The sequence below is a fragment of the Pelobates fuscus genome, chromosome 4, assembly GCF_036172605.1.
Source record: "Pelobates fuscus isolate aPelFus1 chromosome 4, aPelFus1.pri, whole genome shotgun sequence".
Taxonomy (NCBI): Eukaryota; Metazoa; Chordata; class Amphibia; order Anura; family Pelobatidae; genus Pelobates; species Pelobates fuscus.
The window spans coordinates 22,286,370-22,309,407 of NC_086320.1; the positions used below are offsets into that span (position 1 = coordinate 22,286,370).

Here is a 23,038-nt window from a genome sequence, read left to right on the forward strand (position 1 = left end):
TAGTCCTCCATGACCGTGTCAGCCAATCCTACAAAGTCCCTACCTTCTCTATCGCGGGACCTTTGCGCTGCTGGAATATACCTGTCTTCCCTAACACTTCCTCTGTTCCCATTACTCCCTCTATTACCATTACTCCCTCCGGGGCCTCCTCTACCTCTCGCTCTGCCTCTAAAGTTTCCGTAACCTGTCCTAGGTCTGTCTCTCTCACACTGTTCTCTTCGAGGACACTCATTTCTCCAATGCCCTTCTTCCCTACAGTATGCGCACAGATTTCTACTTAGAGGTTCCTCATTCCATCTACTATCGCCTCTATCTGGGCCCCGTCTATCTACGCCTGCGATCGCTACCGCTAGCATATCAGCCTTTTTACGCATCTTGCGCTCTTCCTCTTTCTTACTTTCTGTTTCCCTATTCATATAAACCTTATTCGCTACCTCCATTAGTTGGGTGATTGACATACCTGCAAACCCTTCTAACTTTTGTAGCTTGCGCTTAATATCTCCGTAAGCTTGGCTGACAAAGGCGGAGTTCACCATTCGGGAATTATCTGCGTCTTCCGGATTAAAGGGGGTATACAAGCGGTATACCTCCAATAATCGGTCATAAAAGACACTGGGCGCTTCATCGCTTTTCTGAATCACCTCAACTGTCTTCGACATGTTAATGGCTTTCTTTCCTCCGGCTTTCATGCCAGCAATTATAGCGTCTCTATAGGCTCTGAGTTGAACCATATCAGCACCATTTACATTCCAATCGGGATCGGTGTTGGGATAATGTGTTGCGGCCCATGCTGATGGATTGGCTTGGTTTAAAGTACGGGCTTTATCCTCTAGTGCTTTAATGGCTGCTTGATTTATTCTTGTCCTTTCCTCATTGTTAAACAAAGTCATTAATAACTGCTGGCAATCAGCCCATGTCGGGTTATGTGTCTGTACTATTGAGGTGAACAGATCAGTCATAGCTTGTGGTTTCTCAGTATACGAGGAATTGTGGGTCTTCCAGTTTAAAAGATCGGTTGTCGTGAATGGGACATATACAAAGACTGGGTCAGCATGTGCCATTTGGCCTGCGGCATCGATATAGGCTGACCCAGGATTCAGACGAAGAGGCATCTGATAGTGTTTTAATTGTTGGGCACCGGTCAACTGTCGGGTCTGTATGGGGCTACGTGGAGGGGCGTCAGTCATAGGTTCCAGTCGGGGAGAAATAGGGTATGGGGATGTGGGAGCTTGGTTTTGGGAAAAGGTGGTAAATAAAACACTTCGAGCCGAGCTAGATGAAGCTTGACCGGAAGTCTGAAGTGGCGCCAAATCAGGATATTCGTTTTTAATGGGGGTTGGTTCTGATTCCGGAAGGGGAGATTTAGTACGAGGGGGGGTGGATCCTGTACTGGAGGAGGAAGCGGAAGTGGATGGGGGTAATGAGGGGAGGGCTGCAGGACTTCCTGCATTCGCGTCACTTCCTCTTAACGGAAAGTAAGGGGGCGGCAAAGGGATCTCGGACTCAGGGGGCGTGTCCAAAATGGGCCTAACACCAGTCCTAGTGGACGAACAAGTCCTAGCTACCATGAGGCGACATTGCTCCTCGTGGCATGTCCGGAGCCATTTTGGCGAGTCATTTACGGCCTGTCTCCAACAATCAACATAAGGAAACTGGCCGTAAAGTTCAGGCCTACCTGATACAGCCACGTGTAAGCGCTGTACCAGAGTTGGATCCAAACTGCCACGTGGCGGCCATGCCGCAACCAAAGTAGGCCACTCCCTAGTACACAAAGTGACCAAACGTACAGGAGACATTTTAACCCCAAAATCACAAGTTTTGAATCCCTTTTTAAAATTCTTCACCATACAACCTAAGGGATCCGGGATCGTTGACTGCGACGCACCCATACTTAACAATGGAACGTCGTCGACAACGAATACTATACACGCGTACTATTCAACAGTCACACCCGTTTACTCTGGCAACAGCACCACGTGGTACGGTTACCAAGTGAAACGTACACAATAACAATAAACACTCAGGGAATTCCCGTACACACACAGCTGTTACACCAGTCACTATATAATCAATATTATGCCCTTTGGCGTAACTATACAGTCACCCACGCTATAATTCTCTATATACGAATTACCCGTCTATAACACACCCCAGTAACATCGTCTTTTACAAATAGCGGTTACAGTACGGTTAGCATAGGTCAAAGCACAAGTTAAGGTCACAATACAATTATTAGTGGTTATGGTGTTAAACATGCAATGGACGACAATGATTAGTACTTATATACAGTGTCAGTAAATATACAGGGTTATGGTACCGTGCACTATAATACAGCAACACACTATTAACACTCTCGCTAGACGGCTGAGCTCGCGCTATCTAACAAGATATACACTTTACTAAACAATCGTTAACACATTTACAATTCCCAACTAAACTATTGGCCAGTACCTTGAATGGACTACCTAAAAACAATCTACATACGTTTTGGTTAGCCACACTGCCCAATCACCACATATATAGCGAGCTAGAGGACCGAATTTACACAGACGCCTCTTAGTCGCACTATCAAAAGTCTAGTGGGTTCCAAATTTACACGCCTTCCCACTTAGCCCAGATAGGATGAGATCTAGCGAACCGAATTTACACAGACGCCGCTTAGTCTCCCGGTCCCTCCGACCTAGCGAACAAAATATACACCCTAGAACGCTAGTCTAGACAAGACACCGGTGTCCGGCTAGGGCTATTTACACCAGAGCCCCGCCTGACTAACAAAATCAAACGGTCTGACTAAAGAGCGTTCGATCGAGCGGTGCGCCTTCGCTCCTTCCCTCCGACAGAGGGGGCAGATACACAGATTCAAAACCCCTTTGGGCCTACCGCACAATCGGTATACCCCTAGTGGGTCCTGCCGTCTAAAACAGCAGTTGTCTTACCTCCTCGTTCCTGAACCTGAGTTCACACTCATCGACGGGGACACCCCAGCACTTCTCACGTAGAGGCCGATGATCTCCTGGACAACAGACCAGTGGCGCCGAGACGAAGGGAGGTCCACGCAGAAGTTCAGGGGTGCAGCCGTAGAGAACGTGGGCAAAGATAGACCGTCTCACGCCTCTGCCTCTCAGCTACCGTTGAATGATGAGCTTCCCGGCCAATGCACCAAATGATACCGGAGAAACTGACGGAAGCCAAGCACAGAGAGATGGACACAGGTTTCTTCAGGAAGGAAGAGATTCTTTATTGGATCACCGATCGGGACTCAGAGGGACTAGCGTCACCAAAATACAGCAAATTCTGAGCCCCGGACAATAGTGCAGGCTCCTTATATAGGCACATAACTCCTCCCATATTAAGCTCCACCCGCACATTCTCTTAACCAATCAACACAAATAAGAATTAACTTCCTGTTTGACCGCATGGCTTGTCCAGCACAATGGAGGAGGGGGAATACTACATCCTGTATTCTTGCACATGCTCCGTACACTACTGATCGTATCTTGCCTCGTGCAACCAACTGATCGATACGTCAGCATATGCACGTACACATGCCACGTGGTAATCTCGGCCTACTAAATTTATTTTTACCGAGATTCCACCACAGTAGTAGAAAAGTTATTGTTGCTGTGTAATAAAAAAGTTATTGTTACTGTGTAATAAAAAATTTATTGCTACCATCATTAATATCATAAAGGATTAGAGGGGCATTTTTTCTTTTTATAAAAAGTTAAAAAGGTCAAAGTCTATATTGAGACCTTTTGGAGTAAGGGTTTTTAGGTTATAGACCCACTCCATTTCTTTTTTTCCCAGAATCTTTTTGATGTCACCTCCTCTCCATGGGACATTACATATATCTATACCAATGCATTTTAAAAGTTTTGGATTTTTATCGTGTTTCAGAAAGTGCTTAGATACCGAATGGTTATCATAGCCTTTTGCAATGTTGCGACAATGTTCGGCCAGTCTTGTTTTTAGATCTCTAGTGGTCATACCTACATATTGTAAGCCACATGGGCATAGAATGTACCCTATATAAGTTCATGTATGTCAGGTTATGTTTTCTATTATCTACTTGAAGAAGCCTCTTTAGGCGAAACGCGTCTAGATATTATACATTTTATATTTTATACTTTATATTTGTAATAAAGGAATTTTTGGCACCAAAATATCTTGTTTGCCATATTCCTTTAAATATCCTTTTTTTTTTTTTTTTACCTTTTTTAACCTGACCTTACTTATAATTTATAAACCCACGCAATAGCACAAAGAATCCATAGGTGGGGATTATACCACCCATACGCTTACACCGAGCAGTTCAGCCTGCTCTATATACTGTGAGTATATTTTTATTTTCTTCTAACATTTTTATCTGCCATACAGAGAGCACTATATTTTATTTTCTCTTATTATCGGCCGAGCCGGATCATCGCTGGACTTTTCACCTGCACTACTTGCTGACCAGCGTCACCCTATATATCCTTGAGTGGGGATCATTCCACTTCACGCATATAATATCAGAGCTGGATTTTAGCTCTGAAAATTGTGAGTAATTTTCATTATCACTATTTTATCCCCTTTCACCTTGCTGACATACTGTACCATTGGGATTTTTGTTTTCCTGCTTTTATCTTCACATATCATCACCGAACTACAAGTGCATAGGCGTAAAGACTGACATCATTCTCAAGCATCCTCCATACTTTGTGGAACTTACCACTTCGGACTTATTGTAGGACTTTGGACTATTATTTTATTATTCTTTTATTTATGCATAATATTATTTTTATGTAAGTTAGGCGCACCCTTTTCATTTCTGTTTTCGTGTTTTATGTTACTTATATAAGGGGATTAGGGGAACTCCCCTTTTAAGGTGTGCAGCCGTTCTAAACTATATTTCTCTGTGGCTACGTAGCGCTGACTCTTCACCCCATTCCTTTTTGTCATTATTAGTAGACTGATATTGCAATGTCATATATGTCAATTATTATTTTAATAAATATTACTGAATGACCTGATTGAAATTAAAACTCCACTCATTTTACATATTGAGGTTCTGTGGGGTGACCATCATGCTTTTGCCATTAATAGAGTTTACCTATTTATGTCGGACTGTGTAAAATAATATTAATTCCTCATAACATTTCTAAACTGTTTGAGTTTAATTTATTAAACACCTGATTGTAGTGAATTAAAAAAATAATTGCAACATTTAGGCAAAATAGCTAAACTGTGAGTTTAGAATTTTTTTTTTCCAAAACAGGTATTTTTGCGAATATTTTGCAGTTTGATTTTCAGTTGATTAAGTAAAACTTTTTCTCATCTTTTTCAAAAATCATAGTAAGTAAAACCTTTAATTTCCGCATCAGGAATTTAACCCAGACTACTTAACCCAGGCTACCTGGGTAAAAATGAAAATGGCCATATGACTGCTAGCAGATTCCTTCCAAGCACATACATCCCAAGTGTCCAGTATTTAGGAGGGACAGTCCCTATTTTGGGCCTAAATTCCTCTCTCCCTCTTTTCTCTCCTAATGTCCTCCTTCTCTAGGAGCTCCACGTTGTTGGTGTCTCTGAGTGTTTAACATAACTCCACAGCAATAATGTGTCTGAGTGTGTAACAGAGCTCCACAGCAATAATACTCCCAGTAATGTGTCTGAGTCTATAACAGAGCTCCACAGCAATAATACTCCCAGTAATGTGTCTGAGTGTATAACAGAGCTCCACAGCAATAATGTGTCTGAGTGTATAGCAGAGCTCCACAGCAATAATACTCCCAGTAATGTGTCTGCGTGTATAACAGAGCTCCACAGCAATGATACTCCCAGTAATGTGTCTGAGTGTATAACAGAGCCCCACAGCAATAATACTTCCAGTAATGTGTCTGAGTGTATAACAGAGCTCTACAGCAATAATACTACCAGTAATGTGTCTGAGTGTATAACAGAGCTCCACAGCAATAATACTCCCAGTAATGTGTCTGAGTGTATAACAGAGCTCCACAGCAATAATACTCCCAGTAATGTGTCTGAGTGTATAACAGAGCCCCACGGCACTAATACTACCAGTAATGTGTCTGAGTGTATAACAGAGCCCACAGCAATAATACTCCCAGTAATGTGTCTGAGTGTATAACAGAGCTCCACAGTAATAATCCTCCCAGTAATGTGTCTGAGTGTATAACAGAGCTCCACAGCAATAATACTCCCAGTAATGTGTCTGAGTGTATAACAGAGCCCCACGGCACTAATACTACCAGTAATGTGTCTGAGTGTATAACAGAGCCCACAGCAATAATACTCCCAGTAATGTGTCTGAGTGTATAACAGAGCTCCACAGTAATAATACTCCCAGTAATGTGTCTGAGTGTATAACAGAGCTCCACAGTAATAATACTCCCAGTAATGTGTCTGAGTGTATAACAGAGCTCCACAGTAATAATACTCCCAGTAATGTGTCTGAATGTATAACAGAGCTCCACACCAGTAATGTGTCTTTAAACTACAATAAATGTGTTTAGAAATCGGTCTGTGTAAATAAGAAAGGATTGTTCTTGTTTTAGATTACATTTTAGTTGCATTAATAGGTGTGTATAAACATTCCTGGGTACCTGGAAATACCTGTTACGTCCAGAGAGCTTTCCTTCCCTCCTGTTTCTGCTCGCCAGGGGTGGGGTTCGGGATTCTGTTTACTGGGTCAAAGGGAGTAGTGTCTTTGCATTTTAAAAATGTTCTAAATTACATTTTAGTTGCATGAATTGATATTAGTAAGTTACCTAAAATTTCCCAGAACAGCCCTGCCATTGGTCACATCCCTAAAATGATAGGGATGTGACCAAGGGTCCTCTTTGTCAATTTGAAATGTTGAGAGGATGCAAGTAAATAGATCAATGGCATAGCTGTACACTATAATTGTCTAATATATCCGCAGTTTTTCTGTTACCGATATTTTCCTTGCAAGAGCAATATAAGTGGTCTGCTCCCCATGAAAGTGCAGATCAAAAGCTCTCTGCGCCTCCCTTCATTAAAGGGTCAGTTATGGAGATCTTTGACCTCGCCACCAGTCATGGTACAGAACAGAACATTCTTTATTCCAGTGCTTTGTCTGCTGGTCAGTCTGAGCCTCATTGGTCGTATCGCTGGCATTCAAAATGTTAAACACATTGAATAAAGATGTTTTGGGGTTTGTTTGTTTTTTTGCAAATCTATTTTACCATTTCACATAAGTCAAATAGGTTAGTAAGTGCAGTTTATAGAAATTGTGGCAGAAACAAATTTTAGAGGTGGATTCTTATCATCTTAAAGGAACACTATAGTCACCTAAATAACTTTAGCTAAATAAAGCAGTTTTAGTGTATAGATCATTCCCCTGCAATTTCACTGCTCAATTCACTGTCATTTAGGAGTTAAATCACTTTGTTTCTGTTTATGCAGCCCTAGCCACACCTCCCCTGGCTATGATTGACAGAGCATGCATGAAAAAAACTGGTTTTACTTTCAAACAGATGTAATTTACCTTAAATAATTGTATCTCAATCTCTAAATTGAACTTTAATCACATACAGGAGGCTCTTGCAGGGTCTAGCAAGCTATTAACAAAGCAGGGGATAAGAAAATCTTAATTAAACAGAACTTGCAATAAGGAAAGCCTAAATAGGGCTCTCTTTACAGGAAGTGTTTATGGAAGACTGTGCAAGTCACATGCAGGGAGGTGTGACTAGGGTTCATAAACAAAGGGATTTAACTCCTAAATGGCAGAGGATTGAGCAGTGAGGCTGCAGGGCCATGTTCTATACACCAAAACTGCTTCATTAAGCTAAAGTTGTTCAGGTGACTATAGTGTCCCTTTAACACTTAACCAATCACCACTGGTCCATGATCTGTTTATCTGTTGACGTGACACCTTATCTAGCACCATGTTCAACTAGCAGTCCAAAGATATTCTAGAAATAGACAGTTGATTTTATTGATGTTACCTGATCTGTATCTTAAGATGTTCATGTTAAAAGCTGCAATTGTATTTTAACTTTTACACATTCTCTAGTCTAGAGAAAGCCCTCTCCACACCGCGGTTCGACAGTGCCAGCTACCTGTTGTACAAGTTATTCTCAATTACTTGGCCAATGAAAAGAGCCGAGCAGACGCTGTAGCCTGTGTTAACCAGGCCAACAAGGTGAGTGTGCATTTACCCTCAATTAGCCCTCTTATAATCAATCAAAGTACAGGAGATTGAAAGGGTATAACATAGTGACGTTAAACTGTAATTTAGCCATGAGTTGTGGTGCTCTTTATAAAGCAGAGCACTGGCATTATGTATTGTGGTAGGAAAATGGCTACAGAATTTGTAGAATAAAATACAACGATTAAAGGCATGTTGACTGGTGGCTGCTTATGCAATGCATTGGGCAAAATGGTCATTGGAACTACACATCAATCGTGCTTCTAAATCAGAATATACAGAGCCAGATTCACATGGCAGGTGCTTGTAGGCACAGGTTTTTAAGGGGCTCTACGGTTTGCAGTTCTGATAAGAGGGATGTTTAGGAGTATTGGATTTATGGCTAGAGTAGGGTTACATTTAATATCGGGGTACAGGTGTAGTTTAGTTTTTGAAAGAAGTAAAACCTACGATTAAGGTAAGGTTTTTCAGGTTTAGGCTTTGTGTTTTGAAATGTGGGAAGAAGGAAAGGCTATGTTAAGGTTTTGTGGAACGGGGGTTAGGAACAGGGCATTTAGGGTACATTCATGTGGAGTTTGAAGGGTTATCTGCAAAGTACTCATCCTCCTATCTCTTCTGTAGTCCAGTCAGTCTCCTACGATTGATATTAGAGTTGCAGGAGCTATTATACATTGTGCATCACTCAATGCCATCCCTGCTCCTCCTGCAAGGCATTTCTTGTGTGAAGGGTGTTAATGGCAAATGGGAAGTGACCCCTTCCACTTCCTGTCCAGCCTCATACACAGACACTGGAAGAGCTGGGACAGCACAGAGTTTTACACCTTTTATGTTCCTGCATGTCTGCTATCAGGAAACTGATGCGGATACAGAGGACACTGGCCAAGGCTTCTGGCACTTATCACTCCTCATCAACCCACTTAATCTTGAAAAAAGTACATTGTAAGTGCTGAAATGAGGCACCCTCTAGTGGACAGGCACATTTAGACTAGTTCCTACTCTGCCTAATTGAAAATTGAGCCTATAGAATATAACTAGAGGTATACATTCTGTTGTATTTGTGACAAGCACATTGTAAATTGTGTATTTGTTCTTTACGAATAAGACCATTTGTGGCTTTGTAACTAGTCCAAAATTTGTTTCAAAAATATTTTTAGTAAATAAGATTCTGTTCTAATGAAGGTAATGAAGTCACATGTTAATTCCTGCACCAGGTCTGTCATTATGTCATTATCTCAATTCTAATGTAGCTGACGAAACTCAGAAACGTTAATGGGTTTATTGATAACAGCTCAGCTAACAGAAAATCGCAGTGCACAGACGTACAACAAGTCCATTTCTTTTAAGTCTTCTGTACAGATAGCTGGATGCATTACAATAAAAATGGCATTGAAGACTATTTTTCCTTCCGTGTTAGCACCAGGTTTAGTTTATTGCTGATATTATGTTCTTATACAAATCAAAATTTTGCTTATTATTAGTTAAATAGATTTGCTCTAGATGGTGGTCTGTCTGAGCAAACAATACTAATTATTTAATGCTTATTATCCCTTCCCCTATATATATATATATATATATATATATATCCTGTAGCCTCTGGATTGCAAGCTGGTTTGAGCAGGGTCTTCATCAACCTATTGTTCCTGTAACATTTTGTATTTGTCTCATATATTGTTATACAGTTGTAATCAACGTTATTCAAACCCCATTAAAATTTGGGTTTTTTTGGTCAAAATTTACAGACCTTCAGCTGTTTGTAATAAACAAATAAAACAAAAGCAATTGAGTTAGCTCAACAATATAATCCCCTTTAGCAAATACATAAAATATGCTGATAATTGGATTCTCCAGGTTAAGGAACTTTCTTTCCACATGTGGAAAAATATATTTAATTTTAATACAGTATTCAAAAGATCATAATTGAGATACACAGGTCGTTATACATTATATTGCTGATTTATGCATTCATAATATGCATTTATTGTGCTTATTTGTTTATTTATTTATTTGTATATATTTATTTATTTGTTGTTGTTTTTTTTTTTTGTTTCTATCGACCTGTAAGACATGGAAAAAAATTATACTGGATTTATAATGTATTTTATTATTAATTATTGGTGATTAATATGTCCTGTTATGTAATTTTGAAAATCTGACTAAAAATCTAATTGAACAAAAAAAGAAATAGCTCAACACAACTAATGCTGCAAGTGTTTCCCCCCAAATTCAACTGAAAATGCAACTTATAATGACTTTTCCAGTCTCAAAATTAGTCAAATTCTTCATGACAAGGGGTTTCATTAGCTTTCATTTGTCTTTTGCACCTTATTATTAAGTAGCCAGATAATAGAGGTCCATATATTATAGATATACTTTAGATATTGATAATAAAAGGTAAATGTGAAGGAATAACTCCATCACTTTAGGCTCCTTTCGCAGAAACGTATTCTTGTTTAGCTTTATTAGTTTATTTTGGTTCGGTTCACGAACAAAGACCACCCCAGAGACCCATTAGAATGTGGAACCTTGAGTATCTTGTACGAAAACTGCAACAGAACTAATTAATAGAATGCTCCAGAATGCCATCTTGTCTCCCGAACGCAGGCAGCGGGACTTGGTCGTCGAGTGCCTGGAACTAATTTCGGCCAGGCACTCCCACGAACACCGGTCACTATGGACCTGCTACCCATTCCAGTTCTGCTACACCTACACAAATGGCGTTCGGAAGATATGGACTACCGAACACGGGGAGCATTCTACACTGATCCACTTTCATCTAACTTATGTGGTTTTGATACAAAACCCCACAAACTGAGACCGTCTCTTGCCACAACTTCCCTGGAACTATTTTGGGTATCAACCTCGTGGCAGACCAGTTTAAACCTCCCCCGGTGGCGATCCAAAACTACCGAACGGATCTCGGTGATTTTTGGATATATTGTTTGCCCAGATCCCAGCTATCCATGGATGTGGGGTTTCCATGAATTTTGGGGGTACTTTTAGGGTGGTTATTTTATTTATGTGACTCTCTGTCCCTGAGAGATAATGTAAATATAAATGTGTATTCAGATAATCATCTCTCAGGCACAGAGGATCCTGGGAGGGATTTCCCTGCATTTCTGTGTTAGAAACCCCATTTGGGGCTTTTGCATAAAAGGCTGTGTGTGGCCCTGAATAAACTAGATTTCTCCCAGCATTATGCCTTGGCTCATGTGTGGGGGGTTATGCGACACCGGCGACATTACACCTTTGGGATTATTGGTGTTATTTTATTGGGAAAAGTGCATCCGTGGCAATGATTTGTTAGCAGACCGCCACAGTAAATATATTTGAGACTATGTATAAAGAGCAATACCAGAGCAAAGTGGAGTAATCACTTTGGAAACTAGCAGTACATATCTGCTGATGGGTTCCCATGGCGATTGCACCCCTTTTAGAATTCTGCTCCATTTGCGACATGTTGCTGTCTGTTCTTTAGGATGGAGAGACGCCCCTGCACTTGGCAGCCGCAGTGAAAAAAGATATGATCAGCTTGGAAGATGATGATGTTAAAGTTATCAGGATGCTTATGGAATATGATGGTGACATCTCGTGCACGACAAACCAGGTAATATGGGACGATATTTTATATATATATATATATATATCCTCCTCCAAAAAAATAAGTAGTTGATAAAGATAAAATGATTGTGAAATACTCACATTAAGTGTGTTGGAATTCATAGGATATCAGAACACCGGCTATTTTGACTTATTATTTCTTTATTTCTTTATTACTGGTATTTATAAAGTGCCAACAGATTACACAGCGCTGTACAATTAGTGGAGAACGTATAATATACACAGACAAATATAAGAGGTTGAGAGAGCCCTGCCCATAAGCTGATATCTAGCCATTGGAGATCTTTTATACAAAGTGCTTAGTTAGATAGTCTGTGAGCTTACAATCTAAGGGATACAATGGAGATTTGAGACACGGGTAGCAGGGGAAATTTGGAGGTGATGGCTCAAAGAGTTAACAGAGAGAAGCAGCTATTGGTAAAATACAAAGGGAATGAAGAGGTAATTGAGTGAGAATCTCAAACAGCTGGTGGAACATGCTATATATTTAGGGGGAACCTGGGTGGGTGGGAAGTGGTGAGGAAAAAATGCAGAGCTTCACTGAGTTTGAGTGTGAGATGAGGCCTGAACAACAGAGATGGACATTGAAAGTATTTACAGCTGTGAGGAGAATAGAAAAGAGGAGGAGGGGGGCAGAGGAGGAGGCGGAGGTAAAGTAGCCATGTGTTATATCAGGGCTCGACAAATCCCAGGCGCCTGGGATGTGCCAGCTCATATGTGCCAGATATTGTAGGCGGCCGCCCGCGGGAGCATGGAGGCGGACAGCCGCCCTGAGGAGCATGGAGGCGGGCGGCCGCCCTGAGGAGCATGGAGGCGGATGGCCGCCCTGAGGAGCATGGAGGTGGGTGGCCGTCCGCAGGAGCATGGAGGTGGGCGGACGCCCTGAGGATCATTGTGGGCAGCGCGCGAGGGAGCAGTAATCTGCCTGCAGCTGCTCTATGCGCCCTCGCGCTGTGTAATGATGTCGGGAGCCGGGATATGACGTCGTTCCGGCCCCGGCATCATCACAAAACGCGAGGGAGCAGAGAGCAGTTGCAGGCAGAGTACTGCTCCCTCACACACAGGAAGAGTGCAGCCCCACTGCACCCCAGGTAGAGACCCTCTCAGCTCTCCCAAAGGTAGGGAGGCTGAAAGGGTTTTAAGTAAAACAAAAATGTGTGTCTGTCTGCCAGAGTGTGTCTGTCAGTGTGTGTGTGTGTGTGTGTGTGTGTGAGTGAGAGAGAACCTGTCAGTGTGTGTGTGAGAGAACCTGTCAGTGTGTGTGTGTGAGAACCTGTCAGTATGTGTGTGTGTTTGTAAGCCTGTCAGAGTGTCTGTGTGTGTGTGTGTAAGACAGTCAGTGTGTTTGTATGTGTGTGTGCGAGCCTGTCAGAGTGTGTATGTGTGTGTGAACGCCTATATGTGTGTGTGCAAGTCTGTCAGAGTGTGTGTGCAAGCCTGTTGTCAGCGTAAGAGTGTGTGTGAGCCTGTCAAGAGACTGTGTGTGTGTGCGAGCAAGTCTGTCAAGAGTGCGTATGTGCCTGTCGAGTGTGTGTGTGCGCACGCGTGCCTGTCAAGAGTTTGTGCATGCAAGTCGGTTGTCAGCGTGAGTGTGTGTGTTTAGGTACCTGCCCCCTCTGATCGTTTTTACTCACCTTTTTTCCCCATTTTCTCACGCCGTGCCAGTTTCCCCATGGCTGAGATTATCAATCTTTATGATCTCAGCTAAGCCAATGCTTTCCCTTAGGAAAGCATTGGGAGGATTTTGTGCATGCACAGCAAATGTACCAATCCGCATCTCTTCATAGAGATGCATTAAATTAATGAATCTCTACGAGGAACATTGACATAGGCGTGCGCAGCCTATTGCATTAGGGTGTGCACCCTAAAGCACAAGCACACGCGGCGTATATATATATATATATATATATATATAATCAAAATAATCGGAGCACTCAAAAAGGACTTATTTTTCTGTGTTTAATGTGACAAACGATTACATCAAATCTTCAAATCGACGTTTCGACCCCTCAGGGTCTTTTTCAAGATCAATATACACATATATACACACACAGACACAAAGCTGTGTGTGTGCTGTGTGAGGGTGCTGTTAGTGTGATGTGTGTGTGAGGGTGCTGGTAGTGTACTATGTGGGTGAGGGTGTTTGTGTGTGCGTGCTTGTGAGGGTGCTGTGAATGTACTGTGTGTCAGGGTGCTGTTTGTGTGTGTGTGCACTTGTGAGGGTGCTGTAAATGTACTGTGTGTGAGGGTGATGTTTGTGTGTGAGGGTACTGGTAGTGTGCTGTGTGTGTTTGTTAGGGTCCTGTTTGTGTGGGTGCTGTATGTGTGTTGGTGCTGTGTATGTGTGTGGGTGCTGTGTATGTGTGTGGGTGCTGTGTATGTGTGTGGGTGCTGTGTATGTCTGTGGGTGCTGTGTATGTCTGTGGGTGCTGTGTATGTGTGTGGGTGCTGTATGTGTGTGGGTGCTGTATGTGTGTGGGTGCTGTATGTGTGTGGGTGCTGTGTATGTGTGTGGGTGCTGTGTATGTCTGTGGGTGCTGTGTATGTCTGTGGGTGCTGTGTATGTCTATGGGTGCTGTGTATGTCTGTGGGTGCTGTATGTGTGTGGGTGCTGTATGTCTGTGGGTGCTGTGTATGTCTGTGGGTGCTGTGTATGTCTATGGGTGCTGTGTATGTCTGTGGGTGCTGTGTATGTCTATGGGTGCTGTGTATGTCTATGGGTGCTGTGTATGTCTATGGGTGCTGTGTATGTCTGTGGGTGCTGTGTATGTCTGTGGGTGCTGTGTATGTCTATGGGTGCTGTGCATGTCTATGGGTGCTGTGTATGTCTATGGGTGCTGTGTATGTGTGTTGGTGCTGTGTATGTGTGTTGGTGCTGTGTATGTCTGTGGGTGCTGTGTATGTCTATGGGTGCTGTGTATGTCTATGGGTGCTGTGTATGTCTATGGGTGCTGTGTATGTGTGTTGGTGCTGTGTATATGTGTGTGTGGGTGATTGTGGGGGGTGGAGGTGGGGGTACATTACTCAATATCCCCCCTCCCTTCTTACTTTATGTAGGGAGGGGGGATCTTTCCTTGCTGCTTTTCCTGGTGGTCCAGTGGAGGTGGGGGCAGATCAGTTATCCCCCCTCCCTTCTTACCTTATGCCTGGGAGGGGGGATCCTGCTGCCGCCATCCATCCCTGGTGGTCCAGTGGAGAGTGAACTCTAGCCCCACAGGGCTAGAGTTCACTCACGCGAGATCTGAGCGTTGCCGCGGCAACGCTCAGATCTCGCGAGAGGAACCCGGCGGAGCTGCTGGCAAGAGCTCCACCGGTCCTCTCCTGCCTCCCTCACTACCTGTGAGCCGGTGAGGGGAGGCTGAGAGCAGAGCCGGCGCTCGTATAGCGCCGGCTCTGCATGGACCGACAGGGGAGATCCTGAGATCTCCCCTGCCGGTCTCAATGCATAGGCGTGCCGCGGGGATTAGGGTGTGCCCAGGCACACCCGGCACACCCCGTGCGCACGCCTATGAACATTGAGCACCTCCATGCAGAGCTTGGAGATCCTGAACCTGGGTGCTGCATGTGGTGCAGCAGTGACCCAGGACTCTCTAGTGACCGTCTGAGTGACTGTCACTAGAGGTGTTACTAAGCAGCAATGTAAACTCTGCCTTTTCTCAGAAAAGGCAGTGTATACACTAAAATGCCTGCAGGGACATGATATATACACCAGAACAACTACATCAAGCTGTAGTGGTTCTGGTAACTATAGTGTCCCTTTAAGTATTGCATTTTCTCATTGAAAATGACTGGCTCTTAACTCATTTAGCTGGCTCCTAGATTCTAAACAAATTTGTCAAGCCCTGTGTTATATACTATTGAAAAGTTTAGCAACCAAATTCTTTCACCCAAAATTTTAATAACTGTTTATATGAAATATTGGTCAGAAAAATTAAATGACAATAGTACAAACTGCATGCACAGAAAATTACAGTGGCAAACTACAGGTATAAGTGGTAGCAATCCACGAATAAATGAGGTGGAGTATCTTCCAAGCTTCAGTCAGTACCTGAGGGTGGTAGGATTTTCTGCAGGATGTAAAATGCAGAGCGTCACTGAGTTTGAGTGTGAGATGATACACATGATAAAAGGCGTAACTGCCGCCGTAAAGTGCAGCATTGACGCTGGCTACTGGTAGATGAATTTCCAGGATCCAAAGAGTGCCCTGGTAGGAGATGGTGGCTGCACCAAGGGAACAGCTTCCGGAAAAGTAAAACCTACCTTCCTTTTGCATCTCTGATATCATCATTGGTAGTCTTTTTAAATTATTCAAAGACCCTAGAAGATGACAGAGCCGAATAAATATTGATCTTGGGGTGACTGCCACCTCATACAGCCAGTAACACATTTAACGTATTTTTTAAATAAATTGTACCTGTACACTAATAACCACAGTAAAACACAATATGTAGGAATATGTGGGTGTGGAAGGGGGCCGGGCCTGTTGCAGAAATTGCATCAGCGGTGCTGCTCAAAGGGCACCAGAAGAATTCCTAGTTCAGCCTAGCATGAATACATGACAGCCCACCGAGGGCAGGACATGCAGTGAGCACTGTTTGGGGGACAGTTTCCTGGTGTTCCCAAAAGCAGAACACCCAGGTACAAAGTCAGGACAGTTGGGACAGGACCCTCAAATCAGCACAGTTGGGACAGGACCCTCAAATCAGAACAGTTGGGAGGCATATGATAATTCAAGTTGGAGGCTAGTTGGAAAGGATTTAAGCTGGCTTACTAGTAAATTTGTTGTTTAAGTAATATATGTCATGTACTGTCCTAGATCACATTCTTGCAGACAGTGCAAATATTGCCCCTCGAATCCGGCATCTCTCACTTCTCTCTGTTTACTTTATATCCCTCTGCTTTGTAAACGGTGTTCAAATTTGGCTCCAACATCTGTTTAACCCAAGACGGTACTGATACATTAAAGTCTTTTGGCTTTTCAAAACTGCCAAGTATGAGTCTGTTTCTGAAATTAGTGTTTATATGTATTTTGTTTTAAAAATAAACGTGAAGTGCTTTGAGTTGAACACTCAGGAATTTTCTATCGCAATCAACAAAGAATATAAAGCAGCTACTCGCTAAGAATGCTATTAAATAATGCTCTTAGAGTAACAAGATAACGCACACAATATTTTATTGGTTTTCCACTAAAGTGAGTTAATTGCAAGCTTTGATACCTGTTTATGTAGTAAGTTAATAAAATCTTTACAAGATAACATGCAGACATTTTTCTTTTAGGGGTTTATTCACTAAGAGGACTATTCTCTAAAGTGACAACCGACAAAAATTCTAAGTCAATTAAATTAAAGTCCAAAGTTGCTGAACTGGAAGCATAAGGGACTTTGAGATTTTGCAAATGATCACATGATCACATGGCATCATGTTTCAGACTTCATACTAAGCTTTTCTTCTTTTCAACCAAAGCATGGCCATAGTCCAAAAGGAGCAAGACAAGAACATACCTCCCAAGATTGCTCCATCTGTAATCAGGATAGGACGGTCCTTCTGAGGGGGGCACCACCAGTGACACAAATCACATAACTGGAGGGTCCACCTGGAATGTGGGTGGGTCCCCCCACTAAAGGAGCATGTAAGCCTATAGCCTCCTAGCCAGCCCACTGCAAAGAGGACCATGCAGAGATAAAGTGCTCTCTGCAGGGTCTATCTGCACAGCTTGGGCATGTCTAAAGGTGCACGTGTGTCCCTGAATGCAGGATGCGAGGAACTAAATTGGGACAATCCCACTGAAAGTGGGACAGTTGGCAGGCCTGCGAGATCCCAGCCATGGACTGCAGTTTCCAACTTGTGGGTCTGATCAGCATGTTGCTGCTCTGGTCTTGAAGTTGAGGTCTCTCTGAGAGCAGATAGCTAAGTACCAAAATGATTGTAGAGAAACCAAACACTATAAAATCCCTCTCTAGCATTTTAAGGCAGCATTTTAGAGTGTTTTGTTGGGTTAGAGCATGTTCATTTGGGCACCACACATTCCAACACACTCACTTCCAAGTTTTTGTGTAAAGTATGCCTCAGTAATCGACAATACAGAAGCCACCATTAAATTGTGTTGTCCAGTTGGTGACCTTATATAAGAGATACATGTGACACATGGTGATGGACCAGTTCATGGCCACTGCAAGTAAAGTGTCAGAATCTCTAGGTGAGCTTGACAAAGACCCTTTCAGGGGTCGAAACGTTGCTGTATCTCATTTAAATAAAATAAATAAAATTGATACTTGGAGTGCCTGGATCCTCTTTCTACCACTGAGAATCTCTAGGTGAGACCTTCATTTAGTTCCCATCTAGGATAATTGCACAGTAATTATTAGTTGCATTGTATCTTTTTACATCTGTTAGTTTAAAATAAGATGGAAATTATTTAAGATTTTATTACCGATAATCTTTATTTCTCCTTTTATATTGTAGTCTTTAGAAACCCCACTGCATTACTGCGCCAGGATTGGGAATGAAGATGTCTTACTTGAAATAATCAAACATATAGACTCCAGCCGAATTCAACAGACGATAAACAAGCAGTCAGAGGTATGTGCTTCTCTGAGGCCCACTTACCAGGCCTCCTACGGGTAACAAAGAGCTTGAAGGTTGACCAGCTTAGCTTGTTTTATTGTAGCTGTCACTTCACGGTTTAACAGTGCGATTTGGAACGAGGGCAGTGCTGAACACTTACTATACATTCTCTAAAACTGCCTTCAAAGATATCTTCATAGTATATATTCTCATTCTTATGGATTATATATGTGTGTTTATTCTAGAACGGGTGGTCTCCTCTTCTTGTGGCAGCTGAGAGAGGTCACACTGAGGTGGTAAAAATATTGTTGCAGAACCATGCCCGGGTAGATGTCTTTGATGAGGTAAGATATAGCTTTCATTTCCAGGGTTTTGCTAAAAATTGTTGCTGTATGTAAAACAAACAGTGTTATTTACTAAACTAAAATAATTTTCACAAATTAAATCAAAATTACAAAACTAAAGTAAAACCAGGTGATCTGGAAAAACTCTACAATTTGTCTATAGTCATAGTTTGATAAATTTCTGCCACAGTTTTACCCCTCAGAATTAATTCATGACATTTTCGAGTTTAGTCAATATACCTGTAAGTTTAGTCTTATTTCCTGTTGCTGCCTCCTACCTCAATCAGTATATGCACTGGTCCTTCGATATCCATCAGTACCATCATGTTTTGAGGATGTGATGCCAATGATTCATGCGTAGCATACAGAATAAACCACTGTAGCTAAGAACTCTCTGTATGGAGAAAATGGCTACTCAACAAGCATGGATGCGACCAACTAAAAAATTGGGAACTCGAATGTAAGTTGTTTGTTTGCATTTTTGTTTAATATATAGATATTTAGACACCAGTTGTTCTCTTTTAGATCAACAATGTCGTATTTGCTGTTGCTTTTAAGTTTAGGTTGTCCACTGAAATGGGAATGTTACACTGTTACTGTTTCATCACTGCTACTACTAACATTTTGCTGGAAATACAAAACACACGAAGGGATTTATACCGAGGTTCGGCAAACGATCGACGAACCCCCCAGTTCTCGGCGTGTGCCGCCACTTAACCCCGGCCACCTCTGGAAGTACCGAACGGCCGGCCACCCGGCTGGGGACGTGTGCTGCCAATTGATCGCCCAGGGAGTTGCGGTTTGCGGTTAACCGCAAGCTAACTGACGACTCTCGATGAGGCCCGTTCGTGTCGGATCTCCCGATATGGAAACTAACGAACAGGACACGAACGGGGACCACCTACGACAAGGCGTGTGGCCCCAATCAGTAGGTGGAATGTTGTGGTTAACCGCAGACTAAGTACCCCTTCATGACGGTCCCCATTCGTACACCGAACAGTAATAACATCCAGACAGAGAGCGGGGATTCGTACATTATTCTAGCCGTGGAGAGTTCCATAAGATCACGCCGAGGTACCGCTGCCTATTGTCACCGCTAAAACCATGGCCGCCACCTCGTGTTCGTGACTAGTAACACACGAAAGAGTTTGTATGCAAGACACTGGACATGCTATTCGTGAGGTCTGAGCGCTATTCGCATGGATGATGCGCTCAGACCTGAGCTATATAATGATGGGTAGAATGTGAAGGATGCCTAGTAAAATGTTGTAGATGTATATTTTATACTGTTTTCACTTATAGATATTCCACGTGGGATTTTGGGCCCTTGGGGATAATCGAGGCACTCCAGCCGTTGGATTCATTATCCCCAAGGAGGGAGGAGACTTATTTCAAAAGATACAGTACATTGTCATTGGTTGATTATATGTTTTGTCCCGATATGCCACTCGGTCCAGAGGGGGCTGTCCCTGGACCGAGAACGTTTGCAGAAATAACGCTGTACTATGTCAGTAAAGCCAGTTCTTATTTTGACCCTCAAATCGCAGCCTCGACTCGTTTTGTGGGGAAAGGGTATCCTAGCTGAACTATAGCTAGTGGGAGATTCTACACTTGCAGGTCTCTACCGATTACAGTCCGTTCGACTCTTTGTGTTCGGGAACCATGACATCCAAGCGATCCAACCTCCTGCTAGACCGGAGGCAATCGTAACAGGGAAATTGACACATAACACATGGCTACCTACCCAACTGTTGAGTAAAGCAGGTTACCTCCATTATATCTGCTGGATTGATCATATAGTGGTATTATTCATTTTTGAATGTACAGTTAAGGTATAACAAAATAGATATTGCGGGAAGCTCTGCTGCAGCGTACTAGGGGATGAGACTGAGGAGAGGTGGACGATCTCTTTGCTCCCACACCCTGGGTCCGGTATCACAACTAGCCTGCCCCCCACATGGACCGGTGGGGGTTATCCCGGTCCCCACTGGCATACCTCTCACTTTGCACTTACCTTGGCTTCCTGGTTGAGATTGAGCTTCAATTTGAAAAAGGAGTACAGGGCCCACCTCAAATGCCTCACTGCGGGTACTTGGAGCATACCCTGCAAAAGCTTGATGAGATATTCCGGAGCTTCTGGGCACGACTACATGACCGGGTACAGGCTGCCATAAAGGTGTAGCCTTTGTGGGAAGCAACCTGCTGAATCAAACTAGGCCCCCTCGGGGAAATCAGTGCGTTAGTGCAGGGGCTGTAGTGCGTACATATGGGTATAAAGTGTGTGTAGTATGTTTGTTAGTGCTGGGGCTGTAGTACGTATATAGGGGTATAGAGTGTGTGTAGTGTGTTCTGTGTTAGTGCAGGGGCTGTAGTGTGTATATAGGGGTATAGAGTGTGTGTAGTGTGTTCTGTGTTAGTGCAGGGGCTGGTGTGTATATAGTGTATTTGTGTGTTAGTGCAGGGGCTGTGGTGTGTGTATATATGGGTTTAGAGTGTGTAGTGTGTTTGTGTATTAGTGCATGGGCTGTGGTGTGTATATATGGGTTTAGAGCGTGTATAGTGTGTTTGTGTGTTAGTGCTGGGACTGTAGTGTGCATATATGGGTATAAAGTGTGTGTAGTGTGTTTGCGTGTTAGTGCAGGGGCTGTAGTGTGTATATATGGGTATAAAATGTGTGTTGTGTGTTTGTGTGTTAGTGCAGGAGCTGTAGTGTGTGTGTATATATGGGTTTAGAGTGTATAGTGTGTTTGTGTGTTAGTGCTGGGGCTGTAGTGTGCATATATGGGTATAAAGTGTGTGTAGTGTGTTTGTGTGTTAGTGATGGGGCTGTAGTGTGCATATATGGGTATAAAGTGCGTGTAGTGTGTTTATGTGTTAGTGCAGGGGCTGTAGTGTCTATAGAGTGTGTTTGTGTGTTAGTGCAGGGGCTGTAGTGTGTACATAGAGGTATAGAGTGTGTAGTGGGTTTGTGTAAGTATGTAAGGGTGTGTGTGTGTATAGTGGGTAGGATAGGGGCTTAAATAATTAATTTAATAATAAAAAAATAATAAAAGTGAGAGGGGGCACACTGCAAGCTAATCTCTGGTGGTCCAGTGAGAGGGGGCACACTGCAAGCGAATCCCTGGTGGTCCAGTGAGAGGGGGCACACTGCAAGCGAATCCCTGGTGGTCCAGTGAGAGGGGGCACACTGCAAGCGAATCCCTGGTGGTCCAGTGAGAGGGGGCACACTGCAAGCTAATCCCTGGTGGTCCAGTGAGAGGGGGCACACCACAAGCTAATCCCTGGTGGTCCAGTGAGAGGGGGCACACTGCAAGCTAATCCCTGGTGGTCCAGTGAGAGGGGCACACCACATGCTAATCCCTGGTGGTCCAGTGAGAGGGGGCACACTGCAAGCTAATCCCTGGTGGTACAGGTGAGAGGGGGCACACCACAAGCTAATCCTTGGTGGTCCAGTGAGAGGGGGCACATATATATTGCAATCAGAGTTTCCTGGCTTTTCTTTAAAAGAGATTTTTCTTCTTGCTTCGCAAATACATAGTCAGTACTTACAATGTCATTGATATTAAATAGGTCAACAGCTGATGGTACATGCTAATCCCTGGTGGTCCAGTGAGAGGGGGCACACTGCAAGCTAATCCCTGGTGGTCCAGCCGGCAGGTTATTTGGTCTGTACCTCCGCAGGGTATATCGGCGCTCGCGAGAAGACAGGCTGGTTTCTCTGCATAGACGGAGCGTGGCGGTCACTGTCCAATCTCCCCTCTACTGGCCCGTGAGGAGAACTCCCTCTTAGGGCCGGTGCTACCCTGCATGGGCCGGCAGGGGAGATCCCTTGATGGCCATCATGGTCCCCTGGACATTTGCCGGTTTGTCCGATGTCCAGTCTGGGCCTGATGGGCAGTTTTGGTGAAGCATTAAGTACCCAAAACAACTTTAGCTTAATGAAGCAGTTTTGGTGTAATGATTATGACTGCAGCAGGCTTCTGTTTTCATTATCATGTTACTTTTCCCATAATCTGTAAATCAAAATACTTTGACTGATAGATACACTTACCTGTCTCTGATCCCTTCTTGTTTTTTGCCGCTGTCAGTTTGTTATGTTGTTATGGATGCATACTTATTCTGTAAACCATTGGATACTTTAAAGGCGTTTGGGTTGCTTTTGTGCAATTAGGTATTTATTTAAATATCTGTCTCTCTATCTGCCTTATGCTGTTGGCTCTAAAAACTTTGACCTAGAATAGATCTTTATTTATAAGCCCACCATGTTTTTTTAATTACAAAAGTAAATTTCATTTGTGGGGCAGAAGATAACTCTTTGCCTGAGGTTCTTAATCAATCA

At 43.2% G+C, this 23,038-nt stretch overlaps 1 protein-coding gene across 1 annotated transcript in view; it reads left to right on the forward strand.

Moving 5' to 3' along the window:
• Positions 1-23,038, forward strand: part of LOC134607709 (serine/threonine-protein phosphatase 6 regulatory ankyrin repeat subunit A-like) — a 113,339-nt gene that overhangs the window by 62,258 nt on the left and 28,043 nt on the right. The window contains exons 13-16 of the mRNA XM_063450248.1: positions 8,039-8,167; positions 11,649-11,777; positions 18,254-18,370; positions 18,601-18,699. Coding sequence (XP_063306318.1) covers positions 8,039-8,167; positions 11,649-11,777; positions 18,254-18,370; positions 18,601-18,699 — 474 coding nt within the window. The remainder of the gene's footprint in view (positions 1-8,038; positions 8,168-11,648; positions 11,778-18,253; positions 18,371-18,600; positions 18,700-23,038) is intronic.